General features: G+C 38.7%; 1 protein-coding gene across 1 annotated transcript in view; it reads right to left on the minus strand.

Annotated features, from left to right (window-relative positions):
• LOC131572753 (thyrotropin-releasing hormone-degrading ectoenzyme-like) overlaps positions 1–25153 on the minus strand; it is a 209869-nt gene that overhangs the window by 48031 nt on the left and 136685 nt on the right. The window contains exon 10 of the mRNA XM_058826073.1: positions 8362–8450. Within this exon, the coding sequence (XP_058682056.1) occupies positions 8362–8450 (89 nt within the window). The remainder of the gene's footprint in view (positions 1–8361; positions 8451–25153) is intronic.

Raw genomic sequence — 25153 nt, forward strand, 5'->3', positions numbered from 1 at the left:
GTAAATTACTTTGACAAAACTAACCATGAATGAGAACTCACTAGAAATTCAGAAACACTTTTTTCAACCAATAAAACTAGTTTGTACACTGTTGAAGGAATAGTTTACTCGTTCATTTTTAAAAATAAAAAAGAAATACATAAATTTTGTTCTAAATGTAATTCCATTATGGAATTGTTTGGTGTGAGGTAACAAATGGGAAAAAAGTTAGCAGTATGGTTTTTACAATTCACACATACTCTCTAGTACATAGGCTTACTACAGAAATTGATTTGTTTCAGTCTTTCTTATAAAAAAAGTAATTTCTGAGGAAATAATAGTTAACTAGGGCTACAGATAAAAGTTGTGCTTCTCCCTTGACTAACAACAAACCCACAAAAAACTACTATTTTAAGGTGCAGTACGTACAAAGATCAGCAAGACCTGGATCTTAAAAACACATCATTCCATGTTTGATTTCATGGACCTGCATTATGCACATAGATTCAGATAAAAAACTGCAGGATTAATAGAAAGTCCTCTTTTCTCCTAGGTAGCTCTGAAAACATTAAAATCATAAAAAATACACTTATTAAAAATATTAAGCCCAGAATAATTCAGTTGTTGCCTAGTCAATTCAACTGTTATTGCTCTTTTATCTGTGGTAAAGCACCAAGCAGACACGCTCTTTAGGATCCAACATATCCTGCAGAAATAGGACTGAGAAAATCTGAATTGAGTCCTACAACTCTGTGGAATTCCCAGGTGTTCATACTATCCAAGCACCTAAGCTGCTTTTGCCATACAATCTGATTTGGAACAAGGCTCTAACACTTGTGTGTCCTTTCTTCCACAAGGGGCTGTACAGATCAGTCCTAAGCAAACTCTTAGACTTGATCCTCTGTTTAAATCCTTTTTTCATTGGTTCCAAGTCAGAACCAGCCCGTTGCTGCATCCTATTCTATTCAAGAAGACTTGAATCCTGTTCCTTTGTAACATTATACCACCTTAATGCAGTACAGCTTTCTGCCCATGCTCCTTGGTTGCAAACTAACCTTTAAATGCCACCAGTCCTGGAAGCAGCTACTTGTAACTGGTTAACCTTTGCACCTCTACAATGCTACCTAAAATCACACCAAATAGGCTATCAGCACACATTAAACAGTATCTGGGTAAATAAAAGCATTAAATGGAAATTTTCAATATCATATTTAATTTAAAAATACATAAACCTTTTCTTCTTTGAGCATTTGTATTACATTTTCACCTCCAAAGTGAGGAAATTACTTATGCTTCAACAGTGATACAGAATGATACTTGCCAGTCAAATATGACAAATTCAGAATAAGCTATTTCACTTGCAAACAGCTGTGCAACACCCCTCTATACATATCACTATAAAGGAGGAGAGTATCTTTTCAAAGCATGATTGCATTATTACTGTTTCGGCCAGTTTAAATACAACTATAACCTCTTGCTATTGTTTTTCAATAAGACCACTCATGTATTGACATTCTCCTGAAATAAAGGACAGAAATCTTTCACACCTTCCCAACTCCCAACACATAAAGAGGTGGCTATTTTAAGGGACTGCCTGATACATGTGCTTTGTATAGTTCTATATAATTTAGTAGAATTTGATATTCATGTCAGTCAGTTTTCATGCTCTCCTATGAAAGAAATTATTTCTTTTGGCAATTACAGGCACTAAACATTTCTATACACCTGGGTAATGTTTCCACTTACCATGAACACATTTATTAGTTTCCTATTAAAAGTATTATAGTGAGCAAAAAGCTAGCAACTCAGTGTTATACCCTATATTAAACAATTCGTAACTCTCTAAACAACAACAAATATTTCATTTGGAATGAAATCCATCTTTGAAGGTTTTAGTTCACCTCTCAAAAGCTGATTTAAAATATATATCCTGTTGTATTTGAGATTGAAGGAATTTTTTTTTTTAATCTTCTTCCATCAGAAAGGAAGAAGATTGTTTGTTTTTCCAGGGTCACGTTTTGTCTGGATGCCTCAAAAAATAACACTGCTCTAAAATTTCTAGTTTTGCCAAATGCATATAGGAAGCATTTAGGAGGAAATGGTTAAACTTCATGACATTTGTTTTGAAGTAAAAAATCAGTTAGGGTCTGTTTCCCAGTTTGTCTGCTCTCAAAGTGTGAGACAGTCCCTCCAGCTGGTGCATGTGGCTTGAAGTTCTGAGCTCTCCCAGCAACTTCAATTCCAGCAAAACCAGCATGTGAGGCAAGTCTGGGAGAAGGGCACCCAATACTGCCAAAAGCATGGACCAAACACAGTACCAGTACCATTTCAAATCTTCGGACTCATAGGTGCTAAAATTTTAACTCTTCACTTTATACAACCCCTAAGAAATTCATACTAAGAAATTGGTTTATGCTAGTAGAATCACTACTGGGGGAATTTACTTCATTTTTCTGCAAAAATAACTGCACAAGTGTAGCACAATTTCTTGACAACAACAGCAAGCAAAATTTTTCTGGCAAAAAAGTGTTCCTTGAGGAATTTCACAATAATTTATACTGGCTTTAACTAAATTCTGAAAATCTTCTTGCAAGAATTTTTCATACAGGGAGAAGGCAAACCAGAGAAAAAAGTTTTATCTCACCATGTTGCCATAGCTCCATGCTGAAAGTAAATATTTTGGCATAGAGATTAGCACAATAAATGGAGCACATCAGGAAATATGATCACATTCCATCTCACATAACTCCTTCTTCAGATTACCCTTCCATCCATTAATAGTCCTATATTATGGAACTGCTAATGTCTAAGGTGATACACAATGTAAGCAGCAGTCTTCTGCTAGGAACTTCACTCAGCTCTTAGAATAAGGGGAATGATTCTGACTCACTCTGTCAAAATGACACAGGATTCCAAGTCCTGTATCCCTGGTCCTCACTATGGCTGGCTGAAGCTCAAAGCAGGACCTGTACATTGATGTTTCTTCACAGTGCTTCCCTTCTTCCTACTTTTGAAAGATTAAAGAGTGGAGTCTGGAAGCAACACAGGTAAAGCTCAGCAGCTGAGTTTCAGAAAAGAAAAGAAAGGGTATTTTTCTAAAGCTGCAACTAATGCCCTGCTCCCCAGCGGGCAGCCAGCAAACCCCAGCTCAGAAGCATCTGTCTTCTACAAAACACTTCCTGGAGGAGAATCTGACCGTTGAGTGGTTTAAAGTGGAGATTATCTAATAGGAGGTGGCAGAGTAAATTGGGATTTGCTATTGGAAGGGAATCGCCCTGTTGAACTTTCTTTCCCCCATCTCATGGGAATCCTGAGGAGATATTAGGAGCAATCTGAACACAGTCACTTTAACTGGGGTAGGGAGATCTATTAAAGGAGTATTTGGAACATAAAAAATCAGTTAATGAACAGGAGGTGGGGATGGAAAGGGCAAGGAGGCAGATTAAAACTGTGTCAGCCAGTTCAGCAGCACTTGCTGAGTTGCAGGGACATGTTTCCTATTTGGAGACTGAGCACCAGAACAGTAATTGCTAAGGAACAGCAAGTATGCCTTTTTCCAAAGCTCTGCTCACCTACTGGAAATGGATGCTACCTAAATCTCCTGACTTGGGGTTAAGGTCAGTTCTGGATTTGCAGGAACATGCACAGTTAAGCCTGTGCTTCCACACCTAGTACACCTTCATCAGCAATCACCAACACATTCCCACAAGCCCTGCTTAGCAGTCATAGGGATGGAATGGCTTCAAAGCTGGTTCTTGGCTCTCCACCCACTACTGATTTTGGGCTGATCCCAAAACGCCGTGGATACATATTCATAGATCATTACAGCAACCACAAAAGAGGCAACTTATCTAGGAGAAACAGAAATAAGCCCTGGAATATGACAGAAGAAGTTTGTAACACCAATTTCCACACTACCAGCAAAATTTATCATTCAGCATGCCTGCAAGACTGAGGCACAAAGCCATCTTAGCATGATGTTTCTGACCTCAGCATGGATAGGAAGGTTTGGCACAAGATATTCTGATAGCCCTCAGAATATTTTCTTTGTGACTAGCTTACAGTCACTTGAAGCTGAACAGCCTCTTTCATGGAGATGGAGAGTGAACAGGGAAAAAAGGTGGTGGTGACCTATTTTGCAGCACTCTGAGAGCAAATGAGAGCTCCATTTCACACACCAGACAAACTGAACCCAGTAAAAGGACCATCTCATGGCTGGTATATGAACTGATGAGTAGAAATGTGGTTACATAAATGCTATGGTTCACTGGAAAAGGAGAAGAGACTGCCAGAAGCACTTACAAAATGAAAGGCTTTTAAAACTATGTTTACATACCTTCAGCAAACAGGTGGGAAGAGCTGTATTAAATTTGAAACATCTTGGATATTATGCACCTTGTCAAATAAGTTGCCAAGGCCTGGCACTATATCCCTACAGGATTTCCTGCAAAGCACAATGAATTACAACTCAAGAAGACACTGTAATTTCCAGTGTTCCTTCACTTCAGTGCTGTGAAGAATGGACAGATCTAGCACTATTGCCAGCAATTGTGGTGACATGCAGTTATCTGAACCGATCCTGCTCAGCATATTGAACAATCAGTGATCTGCATGCTCACTACCTCTGGCATGTAGCCAGAGACAGACAAGATGAGGACAGAGCAGCAACTGAATCACCCCAAATTCCTGTCACTCTCACAAAGCTGGAGAGCAGCCTCATATCCCTTGTTCATGAAAATACCAACTGGTATCCTACAACATCTTGATGAAGTCACAGACATGGTAGCAGAGAGGATGCAAAAACCAACAATTCTCTCTTTTGTCTTTCTGGATGCACATGAAGGAAAAGACTCTTACATCAGCAAATAACCATTCTTGGTGAGCTAGGGCAAGGCACAGGGTTTACTCCTGATGGATATTGTTATCTGAAATACCACCAAAAAAAAAAAAAAAAGAACACTTTTTGATGTATTTCTATATGTAGCTATTTCAAAACTGCTGTGGTTTCATTTTTCTCAGATAACCCACAGACAAGGTTAATTTTATTGGAAGATCTAAGTGACATGCCAGTGATCTCACAGTGGTAGTCATCAACTTGAACCCTTTTCCCTATTGGCAGCTGAAATTACGTGTGTGATCAGTAATAATGACTGTGTTGGTTTTGCATGGCCAGGTTTGGTAGCGGTGGGGAGGATAGAGAAATGGCTTCTGTGACAAGCTGCCAGAAGCTTTTCCCGTGTCCAGCAGAGCCAACACCAGCTGGGTCCAAAATGGACATGCCGCTGGCCAAGGTTGGGCCAACTGAAATTGGCAGTAATGCCTTTGTCATAACATATTTAAGTAGAAGAAGGAAAAAAAGAAGTTATTGCTCAAACATAGTTGTGGCTAGAGAAGAGCAGGGTGAGAACACGTGAGAGGAGCAACCCTGCAGACACCAAGGTCAGTGGAGAAGGAGAGGCAGGAGGTGCTCCAAGCACTGGAGCTGAGATTCCTCTGCAGACTGTGGTGAAGACCACGGTGAGGCAGCTGTGCCCCTGAAGCCCATGGAGATCCACAGGGATGCAGAGATCCACCTGCAGCCCATTGAGAAGACCCACACCAGAGCAGGTGGATGCCTGAGAGGAGGCTGTGACTTTGAGTCTTTCCCTATGTTAGAGCTGGGGAGACTACTCTCCCTGAGCAGTGGGAGAACCAACGTGTGATGAACTGACCATAGTCCCCATTCCCTTCTCCCTGCACCGCTAGGAGAGAGGAGGCAGAGCTGGGAAACAGAGAAGGGTGGGGAGAGGGGCAAGGCATTTTAAGGTCTTTTATTTCTCATTATCCTGCTCCCATTTCAAGTCTGTTTTGCTGAAACAGTACTTGGTGAGGGATCTCTAACTCAGACCTTATCTGAGACCCATGAACACTTTGCTATATTCTCTCTCCTCAGTCCAGTTTCAGAGGGGAGTGACAGAGTGACTTTGGTGGGTGCATGGCATCCAGCCAGGGTCAACACATCACAATAATGAACAACAGAGGTCATTAGCTCCTACCCACTCTTCCAAGCCACACTGGAAGCTCCTTCAGCACAACAGTTTAATCAACAAGAAGGATTTGCCTACTCTTTCCTAAAAAGTGCACAGAAACCATCCTCATGAACAGCATTTAATCCAAAGTTGATTTGAGGATCTGCATTTAATTACACTCACTTGAAGAACAATGTGACCACTTCCAATCTTCCAAATATCCTCGGGAGCAGTTTGTTTCACCTCCAGCTTGCAGACTTTTTCCAAGACTACCCACTGGGACAATACTGAAACTGTCCTCTGTACAACAGAAAGTCTTCCAGATCCTTCCAGTCCACAAGAATCAAAGCTGGAAATTGTCCTTGGAGTCTCAGAATTCCTCCCTCATCCCCATGAAACAAACATACCAGCTGCAGAAAAACTCCCAGGAATATCACAAAATCATGTATACCAGCCTCAATACATAGTAGCATGTACAATCAATCATACATTGTGTATACATTCAGACATGTTCTTACTGACATTTCTGTGTTGAGGAATTCTTCATCTGAGCTAGACCACAGTAAGTAGAAGCAAGAGGGCATTCTTGCTGTAGTCATAAGTTTACAGTCTCATTTTCAATGAGGCACAGCAAGTGAATGAGTGAGTGAAAGTAATGAGGAAGAACAAGGATAATGACAATAGATCACAGTGTCATTGATTTGCTACACAGGAGACTGATGACTCGGAAAGGTTCCTCTTTAATTTCTATACAGTAGCCAGCCCAAAATAATTGCTCACACTGGCCATCATTAATTTGTTGATTTCTTGAAGGCATTCCAATAGAAGCAGTAGATCTTAAAAGAGTGGGTAGCAGTTTTATAGACTTGTTCCTCCACAGAACTCTGCAAGTAAAAGTCAGTGAGGAAGCATCTATGTAGAAAATAGTAATATACTGAACTTTGAATGTGAGAGTGAAGGGAGGGAGGCATGCATGTGCAACCTAATGAGATGGGACGATCAGCTCGCTCTGAAGTCAGTGGGAACCTTGCTAATAACTTCAGTGAGAGTTCAATCAAGCCCTAAAGGACAAAAGCAGAGCAGGTCATTAAGGCAGGCTCTAAATGTGCAAACAGGTCTTGAAGTATTTTGGAAGTGTTAATGTTAAAAAGCATGGCCAAAGCAGTAAGTTTCAGAGAAGTAAGGCGAAACCTGTATGCTTTGCTGAGACGATGTTTCCCAGGTATGAAAATTGCTCTGGTTGCAGGCACATTTCTAGATCATTCTATCATGGGAGCAGCATAAAATATGTTACTTTCTCATAGGCTACAAATGATTTGGGTAAAGAAAAACATACCTTGTACCACTAGAAAGCTGGAGTACTCAGATTTCTACTGACCATACACCATTCATTTCCAGTCCTTCTGGCTGTTAAGCTTAGTGACTAATTTATTTTAGTAACTTGCAAAAGAGAACAAACATCTCACACAAGTTTGACTCTCCTCTGTCCCATTAATTTTCTATTAGAGGAAAATCTCAACACCTTTCTAATTATACAAGAAAGAGTAAGTTCTCCTTCTAAAGCCCACATGTCAAGGGGATGCATGCATCCTTTTTTTCCCTTCTATATAATAATTCTATTCAAGTCCCCACATGTCTTCCCTCGCTGTCTTCAATTCTAGTCCAAAACTGTCAGACAATGTAGCATGAGGTGCTAAGGAAATTATATAAATATTTCACAAAATTTCTATGGTAGTCTTCCTTTCTTAGGTGATAAAAAACCACTGCTACCTAGCACTCTCCCCCAGACAATAACTATTACTGTTATGATCATGCAGGAACTGAGGAAAAAGAAAATAAGTAGTAAGCAGAACAATGCACTTTTGAGGTCCAGCATATGGTTATCTAACAGAGAGAACAAATATTATTGATAGATCAATAAAGATAAATTTAATGACAGCAACCATTTCTTAGGCCTGGTTCAGACTACAGATCAAGTTAAAAATGTTAGAATTCTAAATGTACTAAACAATACTCATCACATCTGCTTCATTATACAATATTACATTTAATTTTGACCAATCAATAAAGTGAATTGCATTCATCAATGATTTGATATGTGTTGCCAAATATAAAATACTTAGTACTTTACATTGCTTTGTAAAAGCTTACATTATACTGTCTAAATTCTGCAATATTATAAACCTAGATTGTTGCTCATCCTACATTCCTCCTCCCTCCCTTCCCAGCTCTGCTTTTTTTGCAATTCATTTTAAGCAGTTAAAACTGGGTGCAGAGCAACTAAACAATTATCTAGGATCAATTCCAAAGATACATTTGAGGAAAACACAAGTATGCTTTATGAGATTCCACTGGGAGGAAAGTTTATTTTTACCTGATTTGTTAGACACCCATATAATTGCCTCTGATGAGATGTGGCTCGTATTTCCTACTGCAATTGTTAATGGAATCTGCCACAAGTAGCTGCAAGACAAAGGAGGGGGAATCTAAGAACAAAAATACTGAACTGATTCTTCTCACAGCAATCAGGGATCATGTCAAAGAAATTAAAACAATCTCAGTAGCAGTGTAAAGATCTGTGGATTCTAACAAGTTACTTTGATTTTGAAATGCATTTGCATTAGCAATAAAACAAAGAAAAATAATTTATAAAAAGACTCCCAATCTAAATTATATTTTACATTTGTTCACACATTATCATCGTATGAGGACTTTTTAACAAGGCTTTTCCTAGTTTAAGAAAATGCTTCACAAAAGAGGAAATAATGATTTCTCATAAAAAGAAGAGCACTTTACATTTACTTAGAAAAAACTTCCACACAAGACATGCTTTGATTTATAGGGACTTCAAAGTTTAAAAATAACATACTCTTCTAGCAACTTCTTAAAAACCTACAATGGGCTTTCACTGTTGCTGGTTTATAAAAACAAAATGAGTGGGACAGATCTCCACTTCTTGGCACCATTTATGACCAATGCATATGCAAACTGGACAAAACACACCACATGTGGGTTTGGTGATACACTGGTATAAACAGACCCCATCTTCCCTATAGGGTACTACAAATTGTTTCTCATTTGAAGTAAATGTTATAAATAACATCTTCATCTCAATAAACAAATTGACTGTATGAAGTGAATATATTCAGGAACAGATGGAAAGGATTATTTCCTCCATGTCTTCATCATCACCTCTTCTTAATCCTCAAAAGTAGCATTTTTCACCAGTCAGTGAAAAAGTAGACATTTCCCTCACAGGCCTGCCATGTCATTTTGTAAAGCAGTAAAGGGGAAGCACTCAGTAATGGTACAGGTGGTTCCTTTGCCTTAGGTGCCTTACAGGTGATCCTCAGGTAGGTGGTCAATGGGAGTATGTGTGCAAATAAGCAAGGCAGCATGGCAAGAGCCTGGCTCCAGCTCAGATATCACCATAAAGTACCACTTTGATACCAATTAAGGATATAATTTCATACTAATTGCATTTAAATGATTGCAAAGGATGAGTGCGGGCCAGTTCTCTCCTGCTAGTACACAGCATTGCAAAACTAGCCCATGGTACCAAAGACAAAATTAGGATTTCCCCTTTTACCCAGAAGCCTGCTCCATTGAATTGCAAATACCACCCAAACGCTCCACAGCCACATCAACATGGGCTGGCTTCCAAGGGCTGCCTGGCTGGCATGATTTGGGGGCTGGGGAAGGGACAGAGCCCTGCCTTGCAAGCACACTGGGCTCACAGCTCCTCACCCATTTGCAAAGAGCCCCCAGCACAGCACACACAGGAATACACACTGCTTAGAACACCATCATGTGCAGGGAAACACTTGTCCATACAGCAGTGATTCAGCAAAGATGCGGAGATACTTGGACAACCATGTTGTTGAAAGAGCTATGAGTGACACTAGAAATAAAGCATGGCATTTACTGCCATATGAAAGAAGAACAAGTTTCCATGTGATTTTAGGTTCTCTGAACGTTGGTGCCATACTTCTGCACTGAAGATAAGCTCCACATAAGCACATGCTCTGGCAGACACTTTTTGGATAATTAAGCTGTGTCATTTGAAGGTTCTACTGGCTTTATCAGTCTGCCCACTCCTTGTGCTGGACATCATCACACTCCACAACACAGCCAGCAGAAAAGGATGTCCATTGGTGCATTAGCTTCTCCAGTTCCCAATCTGGGGGCCTTCACACAAAGTTACCTCCATTTTTTTTTGGCTTAACTATTTTTCTGAACTGTGAACTGGAGTAACGAGATGCAAGTGTGTACTGTATCCTGCTGCTTTAGCTACAGCAGCAGTAACTCCTGCGTTCAGCAGGTGAGGGCAGTCAGGAGATGCTGTGAAGTGATGCACTGAATTGTATTCGCTACTCCACTAAATACCTTATACCTCACAAGACACACACCAGTGTCTTAGAGTCTGTCCATAAAAACCTCCTAGGAAATACATCACCTTTAGAAACATACCCAGTTCTAAATACATGGCTCTTCAGGATGAAAAATATCCTAGAAAACCATGATTGAGAAAAATAAGGCTATATTTAGCATAGAGTTCCTACATTATTTGAAAGAACATGAACATTGGTATGTTGAAAATAAAATTAAGACTGCATTTTCATGGTATTTTTATGACACTTCAACTCCTGCTGAAAAAGCAAAATTGTAAAATAAAAGATACTAGGCGCTGCCTATATACCTGATTTAGGCACATATATACACACCCACAAATATTCATGTATGAACCTATACACGGACACCTGTTATTTTGAGAAGGAACTTCACAGAAAGGTATTCTGTACATTGTAATATCTGTACAGAGAAGAATTTTATGCTACCTTACAATATTTTATATTGTCTCCAATTAAGATAAATCTTACTGAAGTAAAGACAGATCCTTCTCTGAAAGGTGATCTAGCTGCAGAACAAGTGTCACGAAATCTACCCACCAGAAAGTATGTGGGATTTAGCTGGGAATATTAGTACTGGCAAATTTAACTTTTACTTCCCCAATATAAGAGACCTCCTGACATTCTTGGTGCTTTCCAGGATCTCCAAATCTCACCCTGTCAGTTAGTGGTTTCCCAAAGTAACCACAGGCGTCCTTTTAGTAGACATCTAGAAAGACCACATTTTTCCTACTTTACTGCTGCTGTTTTCTCCTTCCATTCCTCTTCATTCTCAGAGGAACTTCTGCTGCTGTTGCAGAGGAAGCTGTAGCTAACTTCTGTGTATGTGAGGGAGACACATTTGGCTCACCTTCCAAAATGGCATTTTCCATTCATTGTCTCTGAATGATCTGTATGGACTGTATTCTCCAGGTGAGACTAGAAAGAAATTTTCTTGCACTTTTTTATCAGGAGTCTTCTACTTTACAGAGCAAAGATGAAAAAGGGGGACCACTCCTGCTTTCCTCCTGCTCTGTCTGAGAGTAGTGCAGATGTTTTATTTATTCCTTGTATGTTGAGAGCACCAGCAGTGTGCTCTCACTACGTATCTATAACTGGGGAAAAAAACATCCTGTTCCACCTGGCCATCTGATGCCTGCTGTGACAAACCAGTTCCAGTGACAGTAAGAATCTAGCCTTGAGGGCGCAGTGACCAGGGCAGCAAGACTTGAAACAACCCATTTAGTCCTCTTACTGTCAAGATTATGTCTGCAGGACTCAGATGCCTGTACAGATAGCACACTCAGCCCCTGGGTGAAATGGTGCTAATGAACTGTGTGTTCAGTCTGCCTGAGATGCTGCTCAGCTGCAGAGGTGTCCCACATAATGTCCCTCCACAATCAAACCTGATCACTTTGACAGGGAGCTAAAGGCAAACCTCTTATTGTGGAAAAACTAAGGGCTATTTCAGGAACTTTAAAAAAACCATCTCTGAAGCTGAGGAGACACACCTAAAACTAGAACAGACATGTTAACATGAACTGTGCTGAATATAACATTGTTCAATCTTCAAGAAATATAAGGAAAGAGGAATCTTGTTGAAAGGTATTATAAATAAACTTTTTATTGCTGATTTACAAGTGAGAAACTGCTCATGTGAAATAGTTCAACTTAGGTTGACAGGATAATGCACAATTAAAGGGAATGCATTGGTGGATTTTTTTGTAGCATCCTATTAATACATAATACCGGAGCGTGTTCATTCAACTTAAAGATTAATCAGAAGGACCTGTTTCACAAAGCATCAGTATCTTGCATCAGCCAAGCTACATGCAATACTAGAAGCTAGCTAATGCAATACTAGAAGCAAACTAATCATGCTCTGTGTGGAATATGTAGACTTATTTTTTTGTCTTGAGCATTACATAATGACTAGGTAGGCAGAATTAGTATACTTTATCTCACTTGGAAAATTATATTTGTGACAATTACTTGGTTACAACTTGATTTTAAGCAAAAAAAGAACTGAGATCCCTTTGTGGGCAAATCCTGAGACCATAAAACATTAAACAAACATGATGCCTCACACTTTTGCCTCTGATGAATAGTAATATCACAGAAACATTGGGTTTTCAGTGGCTTCTTTGCAAAGAGCTATGCAAAGCCAGAAAAAAGCCAGTAGTTTATTCCCTTTGCTTTCAAAATAAAGATCTCAGGTAATTAAAAATCAAAAGGTAAGGTTCCTGGCATTTCAGATTTTACACACCTTTTCAACTACTTTTTCACGTTAATGAAATGTGAAATGTTTTTGCTGGGATATAAATCCATACATCTTCAAGATTCATCTTCCCAGTAACCATAATGTACCAAGCTTCCACACAATGCAGGCAGTGAATACCACATTCTTCCAGTGGCATTTCTCCCTTCTCCCCTGGATTCAAAACTAAACAAAGAAGTTGAGCTTCCTAGTTCTGTGTAATTCCTAGTCATTACTCACAGAACAATGAAGGTATCTGCTCAATATTCAGAGGCTTATTATCCTGCATTATAAGGAGTATACAAGCAATGTGACTGCTTCACATGAAGTGACAGAACATCTGTAACTAAAGTACCACTGTAGAATTCAGCTTACCTACATTTGAATGGCAGAGAAAGTGAACAACAACACTCTTCTTTTATCCTGCTTTAACAGACCCCTGGGTTAAAGATTTCTAATCTATCCTGCTGTTCTTTACACAGAAACTGTACTCAATCCTTCTTATTGTCCACCTCTATATTTTTCCTACCTACTATTTCAGGTTAGAAAACCAAGCCTTGCTTCAGTGCTTTGAAGGCATATCTACCAGGGATTAAAAGTGGCATAATTCTTTCCTCTTCTACACTCTTTGTACTTTTTTAAATGCTGCTTTTCTACTAATCCCTACTGTTCTATTTACTTGCTTGACTGTGTCTGGACAGTGAGCTGATGTTTACAGAACATTACCTACCACATGTCCAAGATCTCTCTTCTGAGAGAAAACAGTTTCTTTAGAACTGAGTATCTGAGTTCGAACTGCTTTCCCCACGTATATCACATATATCACCTCATTATCAGCATTAAGCTCCACCACTTTTTATTACCATGTCAACTAGCACTAAGGAATACTTCCGTCATCTTGGTAAGTAATACTTGTTTTTATTACACTCACAAAACTCCTATTACCAGAAAACTCTTGACACCTAACTCTTACACACCCTTTATTACATGGCTGAATACGAAAAAATTCAGCAGAGGTGAATTCTCAAGAATCTAATGGGCTATGACATTCCACTAAGAAATTCAACCATCTAATTTTTCACTTTTTGCTTATATTTCTAAACAGTTCTTCTCTTTTATCCTGGTACAGATGAACTTCTTTAGGAATATTTAAGGAGGAAGCTGGACCTCAAAAACCACATAAAAATCCTGTTAAATTACAAGAAACTACATACATCTAGATTTAGAAGACATCTATTAATAGTCTTTGATTATATACTTAGCCAGGAAATCAAAGGAGGAAAACTATAAGGAAGAATAGAACAATGTAGATTTAAGGAAAAAAAATTACTTTTTTTTAGTACATCTAACAACAGAAGAATGAAAGACAAAATTAAAAGGCTTTGCACAAAAGCAAATTAAGTGATTTGCCTCTTAGCAGGATATAATAAGGACAATTAATTTAAAGTGTAGTGGCAATCATAAACTTGAGTCATAGAATGATTTAGGGTGGGAAGAGACTTAAGGAGATAAAGCCTTCTGCTCTAATGTGATCAGAGCACAGGAAAACAAGTTTCACTGTAGCTAGAACATGATATCAGAGGAGGATATACAGGCTGTATATTCAGTGGCATCACACAAAATCAATCAAGTCAATTGAGGCAAATGATTTGCCATCTGCTTTTTCTCCTAATCTCTCCCACTGCAAAGCTTCTACAGAATTACTTTCAGGAAAGCTTAACACCAAAAGCTGTATGTACTTTCAAACACCTCAGTAGGCTGAGAAATGAAATTGTGAGTTATCTCGGGCTGGAAGAACAGAAATCATGTACCCAACAGCTGGCACTGGTAAAATCCCAACCATCACTCTTCCATGACTCAGTTTCTCTTGGATAAATTCAGTTGTTCAAGGTGATGGCAAATGAGCTGTCATAGGGTATCTGAGACATCTGCTATGGTCTGTAAGACTATAAGGATGCTCTCACCTGTGTAGTGGCAGCACAAGGCAAAGTAAGATACCTGATGGCTCTCTGGATGGCGCCAGTCACACTTGCAAGCAACTAAATGAACCTTTTCATCAGTGTTGACAAAGAGACCTTCCATAATTAAACACTAACTTCCCAATGATTTTTTTTCATTTCTAAGTAAAAAAGGCAAATTTTCAAAACCAAGGTGCTTGTAAGAAAAAGAAGGCTTCAGCACAGATTTTCAAATACATTATTTTAAAAAGGCACTGCCACAACATTTTATAACTACTGTTTTAAATAAGAACTTTCAGTTTGCTGATTCAAAAAATTGCAGGGGGAAGTTAAAATGACTGAAACTGAAATGTAAGGTAGTTGAATTACAGAATTGAAATGAATGTTCTAAACCAATTTTTCCCCAATTTTTGCTTTGATTTTTGTCTTGATTCATTGCAGGGAAATGTTTTGATATGTCAAAAATTTCTGTGGGATGCGAATCCATTTCTTGTTCATTGGTACCACTTACTAATCTTTGTGAAGTATTTTGAGAACATAACAATCTAAGACCTCATATCACTGAGGGTATGATTAAAGTTATTTAACACAGAGATAAAGTGGAGCATAAAAATAGTTTAAGAGTAAAAAGCATAAAAAGGAAAATCCAAGAGTAAAACTGACTGGTTAAGACACCTGTGTCCTTATTTTAACCACAAGAACTTAATATCCAAAATGCCAACTCTGTCTCTCCAGTTAAAGGTAACAACCTCGTACATTCCAGAGTGGCTGAAGATGAGAAACAGGAAGCAAGGACTCCTCAGCATTAGTTTCCCATTCTCAGTTCTCTCCAGATGGAAATGCTGAAGTCTCTCTTGTACATAAACACATATGCTCATCTGAGCAGCACTGAGTCTGAGGAGGGAACACTTTCTCAGTGTGGCCATTGCAAACACTGGTGATTCCCTGAACAGGGTAGGATGCTGACATTAGCATTTTTTACCAAGGGAATATATTGGTATCAGTCATCTGCACAAACTCATGTTCTTGGATTTCAGAAACAAAAAAAAAAATACAAAAACAAAGTAATGAGAAAATCTGACCTTTTGAATGAAAGTGAATCTTACAAAACAAAAACTAAGATTTAAAATTTGTGTTTTTACTTCAGTTGAATACCTGGCTGATCTCTAGAGACATATAAAAATATGGCAAGTAAAAGCATTTAGATGCATGGCTGCAGATGTTTCTGGCTAATGAAAAGGCACAGAAAGTTGATAATGAACTAAATAAAGGATTCTGTGATACATGGATATTAAATCAGTATAGAAAGCAGACAGTAGAGATCTCTCACTTTTCTTGCCAAGACAAGTACAGTTTCTGTTAGTAAGATTAGCAAGGTTTGGACTACTACTTCATGGTAGCTGGTATGGGGCTATTTTGACTGTTGCTGCAAACAGTTTTGATAACAAAGGGATGCTTTAGCTATCACTGAGCAGTACTTACACAGCACCAAGGCCTTTCCTGCCTCTCACCCCACCCTACCAGCAAGGAGGCTTGGGGTGCACAAGAAGCTGGGAGGACACACAGCTGGGACAACAGACCCCAAGTGACCCAAGGAATGCTCCATACCATGTGACCTCATGCTCAGTATATAAAGCTGGGGGAAAAAGGAGAAAGAGGAGATATCACAGCATTTGTCTTCCCAAGTAATTGTTAAGCATGATGCAGCCCGGCTTTCCTGAGGATTGCATAAAACCTCCCTGCCCAAGAAGTGGTGTTTTGCTTTGCTTGTTCAAGCAGCTTTTGCTTTCCCTTTTAAAACTGGTTTTGTTTCAAGCAATGAGTTTTCTTCAATTCTCTCCCCCATGCCAACGAGAGGCGTGAGCAATTGGCTGCATAGGGCTTAGATGCTGGCTGAGGTCAAACCACAAGCCAAAAGAAAGCCTTTGTTTTCACTGAATTTTGAGTGTTAAGATAGTGAAGGTTGAAAGTTAAATTAACAGAAAACCTCAAAGTGTATTCAACCGATCTGGAAAATCACAAGCCTTGTTGCAGTGATACCTGGAAGTATTTAATCCTAGGCTGAGAGCACAAGTACAAGTAAGGTGGTCAGTAGAAAGTGAGTGAAAGTTGTTGAACAGCAAAACAGCTGCAGAGCTTCCTACTACAGAAAAAGATTATACAAGAAGCAGGACTCAGCAGGATACAATTTTGTAAGTCACACTTTCTAGAAAGATTGTGCTGGGAAAGATAATTTAAAAGCATCATAGAGATTTTCCCAGGTTATTATATAGTATAGTATCTCATTCAGTAAGGAGTAATTCAGGTTTCAGGGGAAGCTCATGTGAGTATCACACATTTTTATTAAGTGCAATTCTACAAGAGTGTTAGTTCTGTTTAATGGATAAGGAGCTGACAATATATTCATGTTGTGAATATCATTCTCACAAGACTGAGGAACACAGAGATTTCATTAGATTTAATACAAGCCAGTAAAGTGATTGTAGGCTGTGCCCAGAGGCATAGCACAACAGAAGAATATGTTATTCCCTCTTTCACAATTATTACATCTCCTACACTGAGACAAGATGTCAAAGGATTTCTTGTACCCTGTGAGCATGGAAGATGGCAGATAGGAAGGGAAGATTTCACTAACTTTGCAGCAAAGACAAATATAAATGAAAACTGGATAAAAAAGAACAATTTGAAATAACTGAGATCCCCTGATCCATAGCTTGAAGTATTCACTGGTCATCTGTATATGCCCAGTGTGCCCTTAAGTCCTGAGTTCAAAGTGAGAACAAGGAGTTTAATAAAAATAACAGTGAGAAACATGTGAGAAACACTGGTAAAGGTATTAAGTTGAATTTCCCTACAAAGGGGATGAAAAAGCAGGCAATATCAGACTTTTTCATCAAGGAACAAGTTGCAGTCACCTAACTTGAAACAAGAAAGGACAGTACTTTAGGTGTATAAACAGAAGGCCTCTGATGTCTGAATCATACAGGACTTACACAAATCCTGCAGATAGACAATTTCTGACTGCAACACTGTATGCAGTGCCGAAATCAAACAGCAGGGCACAGTAAGTGTGACACACACCACATTAATTGTAGGATCCACAGTTTGCTAGGTTTAAGCAAAATGAGGAAAAGAAATGGTGCTAACAAAGGGATTCTGGGGTTACAGGGGTTCTGTCCTTACCCAAGACTAACAGACTGGTCAACAAGAAAAAGGTAAGCTAAGGAAAAAATAATGAAATTAATAACACTGACTACATGAGCAAATGTAAAAAGATCGGAAAAAAAAGGTGTGGAAATGCTTATTCTAAGATTATTCTATGCTATACTGGGCCAAGAAGTTTTGTGCTCCTTTACGAAACTTTGGTGGACTTTGATGGACTCTGTGAATTAAAGACATGTTCCAGCATTGTCTTCAAGGACCTCTATCTGGCTGTAATACAGATGGTAATTTTTTCATTTGAGAGTCCAGGTATAATGAAGGTAGGGTGCAATAGAATACACACACATATTACGTACTGCGTAAGCAGGTAACAAAATTCCAAGTGAGGCACACATTAGTACTCAGAAATTATTGGTCTTCTTCTTACCATCTAAGCCAAAAACTGTCAAAATCTACCAGAGCTCTTTGAATCAGTTCTTCTCTTCCTTTTTCCTTATGCCCCAACTATGGAGGTGATTAAATTTTTCAGTCAGACCAACGTACCATCCAGATCAACCCAACAGGATCAGGTCATGATAGGTGCTTCCAGGCAGATAATGGCTTTACCACCTCGTGGCTCTGAATGGGCTTTACACCTGAGGTGTCAGATTTTGGAAAGTATTTCAAGTTTTTAATAGAAGTAAGCTTAGAAGATGTCTCATGGATGAACAGAAATCAATTTGTAGAGCAGTCTTCCCTCTTCACTAAGATTTATCTACTTTGTCTGAGGCTTTGATTGGATGGGCACTTGAATACAGCTAATATATATTTCAGGGGGAAATAAAACTCTGGGATTCGGAAGGTATTTGAAATTATGAACCTATTATAATTTTGAACACAAATTATACTTAGCCGCACACACGAAGGAAACTATGACTAATCTTTATAGTTTGGAGAAATATTTAAAATTGCGTGAGAGTGACTAGGAAGACTATATTCTAGTCTTGAGAGAGGCTAGCACATCTAGGATGTCTTGCTTCTGATTTTAAGCTTCTTTATTTGCAGGGCTGCCTCAATACAGCTGCTAATTTTATACATTTGTCTATTATATATATTTTCATTTAGAAACATATTAAAAAAGGCAATACATCGGTAGACTTTAAAGGAAAGGTTGACAGCTGCTTCTAAGAGCAACTATTTATATGACGGATCATGGAATGTTAGGTTTTTAGGTATAAGGACCTAAATACAAAGGTATATACAGAGAAAATATCTTCAATGTCAGTACAGGATTTCTAAAATATATTTTAGAGGAATGAGTTTTAGAGGCATGTATCTTAAAACAATAATTGACACTGTAATTTATCTGTAGTCATAGCACTGATTAACATGTTTAACAGCAATGTATTAAAGATGCAAATTTTGTGGTTTTCCTTTACTCTGCCATAGTCTTACTTCCTCCTGGATTTCACAAGAACATTTGGAATAATTGTTGGCATTAAGTAAATCTTAGAGCAGAAAAAGGGAAAAAAATTACATTTTCCAGGAGTCTTATGCAAAATATAATGCCCTTACCAATGTGAAAACAACACAAAGTTCCAGACATCAAAAAAAAGATTCACTGCTATAGCAGTAGCCCTAGCATGAAAGAGCTCATGAGTGGCTCTGCACTGTGGGTCTGCCTTAATATGACAGCCTGCATATTCTGTTAGAAAACAGCTGTACGTCTTTGGCCATCCATTCAGTCTAAACTTCATTATCCTTTTCTTTTTAAGGGTAGACACAAGGTATTTTAAACTAGTAAATTTGAATTAAATTACCAAATTTGAGGGGAAATAAAAAAGCATTGTCTGATAATAACACAACATAGCAGAACTAATATAATTATCTGATTACTAAACCTTCTATAAAATTCTGTGTAATATTAGCTAAATATTTCATCTAAAAATAAATTATAAATGAGGTGGTTATGAATATTGTGAATCTATCTAAAACTGACTCATTTCAGTGCCAGTGCTAGCAGTGTACCTTATCAAATTTAGAAAAATGATGTGGGCAAAGAACAAATACTACAAATTCTTTGTCAGCACATGCTGTCTCCTCCCTGCCTTAAAATACCTTTTACACAAAAACACAAAAGGCTTCATTTTCAAAAGTGACAAGCAACTTTGGGTCCTGAATCACAGATGGATACAAAGAAGCTTTAACAGTGTTAAGTGTCTGTCCTAAGAGCTACCTCTTTACCCTGCAATAAAGGCTCTTAATCTCTCCAACATCCTCTGTTCTGCCTTGCACCAGTGCAAAACACCTTTGCAGAATTGCACACAAGGTGCTGATCATGCAAACCCCACGTCTGTGTCATGATTTACACATAAGCATAACCCCTTGACTAGAGCACAGATCTGAGATTCTCTGAGTGGAGCACAAGGATGTGTTATGGACTGAGGAGCCACAGGGATAAGAGAGTATCCCTTTAGCTATGTTTACAATCCTCCAGTATGTTCCCAGAGTCTTAGTACCAAGTATTTTTCAGCATATTCTAGTGCTCAATTCTGATTTTTCCTTTAAATACCGTGAATTTAAGCAAGATTAAAATATAATTCCTATGATGGTTTCTCTTTCCTCAGTAAAGTCCCCCACCTAAGAGTCCCCCACCAAAGTATCTCCTCCATAAAACCCAAGATTCTACTGTTGAGTGTAATGGCTCATGCAAAGGGATAAGAAAAGAAAGCCATTATCAGCAACTTTAAAAAACAGGAGGAAGAAGACATTAAAAATGGAGCATGGTAGAAGTTTGATCCTCTGATCTACAATGGGCAACTCATATCTCTGATTTTTCCAAAGTCAACAAAATATAACATTTATTCACACTCATCCCTCCTATAAAACTTGTCTCTGTTAAATGCTGTCTGCACCTTCCCCAGTCTGGTCTTTCCCTCACTTAAGCCCTGATTATAAACCCCTTTTCTGTTTCCCTGGTACTTTATATTTGCCTATTCCAGCTACACAACTTCAATGCTCCTGCACCCTGCCGTGCCACGCTGCCTCTCCTACCCCCTGCATGTTAAGCAGCTCACCACAAGCACTGCTGTCCTTATTCTCCTCCTCATCTCCTGAAGACTTCACTCTATATTAAAACACAGCACTGCCCCCATGTACACGCTCCTTCCCTCAGCATGAAATTGATTTAATTAATATGAGTCAATTAACTAGACTGGGTATCTAGCAATTCCTGAGAGTTAATGTTAGCAAATAAGATGAGGAAAGTGGCACATTCTGCAGTGACAATAAAATACAGCAGCAGCTTTTCTCTGTCAGCCTAACTTCTATCAGGATACAAGTGCTGCCACCACTCAGGAAGGAATGATACAAGACACTAATTTTGTCTTCTTTAGCATTCTGCAAATTCTAACACTGAAAGTTGTCTATATACTGCACACCAAAGCATCCTGGAAGTCTCCCAGTGAGAAGAGCTTCTTAGAATTAGAAGCTGTGAAATGTTTTTTGAAATTAAGTGTTAAATTATAATTGGCATTTCTGCCATCGTTGCAAGCAGCAAAACCATGCTGGAGACACTTGCACAGACATGTACTGGAAGAGATTTTAAGAATATTTCCTATTCAGATTTTTTTAATATATGCAACAATCAGAAAAGCCTCTAAAAGTGAAAAAGCAAAACAAAAACCCAGGACATTCTAGTGACTTTTACAGAAAAGAAAAAACCGTATTGCAACAGGGAGTGCACAGCACAAGGGCTGGGCTAGTAAACACAGCAAAGGCCCTGTTCCATCATGTGCCCAAGGCAGGCAGCCTTGCTCCAGGTCACTCACAGAGGCAGCTCCTCTGCCTGTTCCTAAGGAGAAGCAGCACTCAGCTGCTCCTCAGCTGTGCACTCAGCACAGCACTGTCCTCTCTCAGGCCCCTGGGGTTAAGGACTGTCCTTATGCACATCAAAGGACAAGATCTATTGGTGTCATAGAGCTGGCCTCTACTCCAGTGTGCATTTCAAGAGGAGCACCCCACATTTTCCCACTCTTGTACAAGAACAAGTATTTTCAAGTCCCTGCTTGACCAGCTAAAAAAAATGGTTAAATCAATACCTGGCAGTGTTCGCACACAGTTCTGTGATTCACTAAGGACTCTTGATTTTTTCATCTCATTCCTGTTAATTCCATTTCCTCTGTGCCTAATACACTGGTACCTTCCTTTCCTGGAGCCTGCTCCCTTCATTATTATTACAGCTGATATAGAGACATTTAGGTCACTACAGAAGAACTAGGGGTACCACATCTGCTCCCTAGGTAATAACACAGTAGTTGTTTCTGGTAGAAACACTGATACAGGCTCAATGTTTCAGGTGTAGTAAGGATGAAAGGCGTAACATGAAAATGCTCAAAGGACCTGAGAAAATGGAAGATGCGAGGATATTTCTCAGAGACAGGAAGGTAAATGAGCACTTTGTTTTCTATTTATATTTTGTTAGCCCTCTTTCCTCAGTTTATGGAATAATATTTGTCCATATTATGGTCCTTTTTTATTACATAATTAATACTACATATGCTACATTAATCTGCAATTGCTCTAAGAACATGGCAAAGATACTAATCGGTATTCCCCTTGTGCTCCTAACATTTTGGTTTGTGTTTAACCAGCTCCTTAGCTGGTAAGTGGACAGAGTAAGTTCCCCATCGCTGCTCAAGTAATAATGCTGTACAACTATATAGGAATACACATGGCAATATCCAAACACAGCAATGCTTTTACTATGCAAATCATTATCAGTAAAGGGGCAAGCACAGCCCTTTTTCTGCAAAGCCTGAATAAATAAAGGAGCTTTGTCTAGGAAATTCAGAAGAGACTTGAAGGGAAATAAATTCTGCAGTTACTCATTCATCTTGGAGTGACTGCTGAGCAGCTCTGCAGCCCACTGTAAAGCCTTTCAGCTGTCACAATTACTACAGGGTGTTAGACCCACGGGTCTCTACAGCTCTGGTTTTGCTGGTCATGTCCATGGCTTGCACTGTTCAACTGAATTTTCCCCAGTTCAGCTACACAGAGAAAGGCACAGAGGATTACCACACTACAGCATGTATTCATATCCTGCCCATACCCCGATCTGTTCATCTTCCTGTTTTTCTCTTTTCTCACAGCAAGCTGTGTTCAGTGCCTAACAAGACATTCCCCTTTAGGATATTATCATGAACAAGCAAAGATTAGCTATGGAAACTGCATGCGTGATAAGAACACTGTATAAATGAATATTATCCCAGCAACATTAACTTAATTATTTTGATAACATTGGAAAGGTTACTTCTCCACTTTTACAGAGACAAGCTTTGTATATTTTTAAAGGGCAAAACACACACACAACCAGAAAATTTTCGTCTACTCTTCAATATAGTATATAAAAGGTTTATGGATTTCATCAAAACTGGTTCGGTTATTGTCTAGACCACAGATTATTTTTCATAAGATTTTTTTTGTCATATCTGTGAGCTATTTTGTAATGATGGATGAGGCTAGTGCCTTAAAATCATCATTTTTTGTAAGCATGGAAACCCACTGAACCCTGTCAGATGGAATATCACCTTCTCCCCTAGAGCCTTATAAAGTAAGGGCATAATCTATTCTCACAGGGGTATACAGGAGTCCAGGACCAAACCTACACTTAACTAAAGGGTTGTTATACGGGGATAGAATATGAATTTTACAGTTATAATAGGAGTTTTAAAGTTTTGCTTGCCTAAGCTGAAAATTGCTACTGAAACATTAGACCAGCCACAGGCTTTGGCACTCAAATCAAAGCTGGTGATTTTGGCCCTTCTAAAGAATGATGTTTTTTGAAACTGTCATTGTTAGTTTTATTTTCTCATAAAATAATAACTATGGATCATGTGAAGACGTGTCAAGAAAAATCTATGTTCAGTTTACAAAGAAGTGAAATTGTATACTTTCCATAATTTCAGTCCAAATGTTAGAGCTTAGCAAGCCATACAGTCAATTGTATGCACAGAAATAAATCACAGTTTGTATATGTATGGCTCTTGAAACACATTTTTCTACAGGTATAATGACAAGGAGCGCAAATATACAGAAGATTGGAAAATGTGTAATCATTTTCTTTTGTAGAAGAATTAAAGACACTTATAGTAATGGACTAGGCATCAACCACTGCCAAAGGTATCAACAATTTTCACTTTTACCATCTATCACTTAGAAAAATCTGCTTGCTGCTTCTGTCTTCCTCTACATGGTTTCAGAGTTAAAAATTAAATATGCAGCTTCACATCTCATTTTTAACAGTTAATTGCTGCATAAATACACAGCATAAAGGAAAGCACAGACATTTTATAAAACCAGAATGGTTCCGAAATATTCAGTTGCGTCTTTATTTACATTTCTTATGCAGTAGATACATTTGAAAGACCTACTCTGAAGTGACTCTTTCCATAGTAAGGCAAAGTTAGATTTGCCTAGACAGCATCTGAACCAAAAATTTAAACTCCTCATCATTTTGGAGGCAATAGAACTGACATTTATTGCTGTGCCATATCAAACTACAGCCCCACCTCTGGATTACAAAAGACTACAGGGTAGATGGATGCTTTAAGAGCCTTCCCTGGAGCCATCCAACGCATACTGTGTCGTCTGTTTAGATGATAAACTCCTGGAAATGCCTGGATCAGAACATTTTTCTGTGTTTTATACAGATCTATTTCTTACGGTGTTTAGAATGATCATCACGATTAATCCATAGATAAACTACCCTAAGGAAGCCAATGTTGCCCGCCCTGCAAGAGCATGGCCTCAGATGTGGCATAAATACCATCTGCTCTCCGTTATTTACAGTGCCTAATACGGCTCCCCAGGGAGACATGAGTCCAATGCCTAAATTCACCGGTCATGCAGGGGAGGTAAGCACTAACTTTATTAGACTGTGAATTAGGCCACTGATCTGTAACACCCCCAAAGCCTGCATGCTGATTATAGATGTATATATATATATCTCATCAGCAGACATCAGCAAACCCTTGCCCACTTCCTGACCAAAGCCACCCACAGAACAAGCCAGAACACTGCACTGCGCAACAGTGCTACCACCCCCCTCGGTGAACCTGTAGAAAACTGTGTTGTGTCATACAAAGTTCAGTTCTTTCAATATCAGAAACCAACGTAGAGTAACGCATCTCGAATTATCAAATGACCACACACTAATGTGATTTTCCCTGTCTAGTGCTTTCACAATAACTGAAGCAACAGTCACTTCAGCAGTGGAAAAAAAGAAATAGAAAAGCCAAACAACTGAAAAATATCTAGGTCACTACCAACTAAAAGATTAAATTTATTTTCAGTATCTCAACCTTGTTTTTTACTTAATTTGATGGTATGAAAGGACATTATTGACACATGGCCACTATGCAT

The sequence above is a fragment of the Poecile atricapillus genome, chromosome Z, assembly GCF_030490865.1.
Source record: "Poecile atricapillus isolate bPoeAtr1 chromosome Z, bPoeAtr1.hap1, whole genome shotgun sequence".
Classification (NCBI taxonomy): domain Eukaryota; kingdom Metazoa; phylum Chordata; class Aves; order Passeriformes; family Paridae; genus Poecile; species Poecile atricapillus.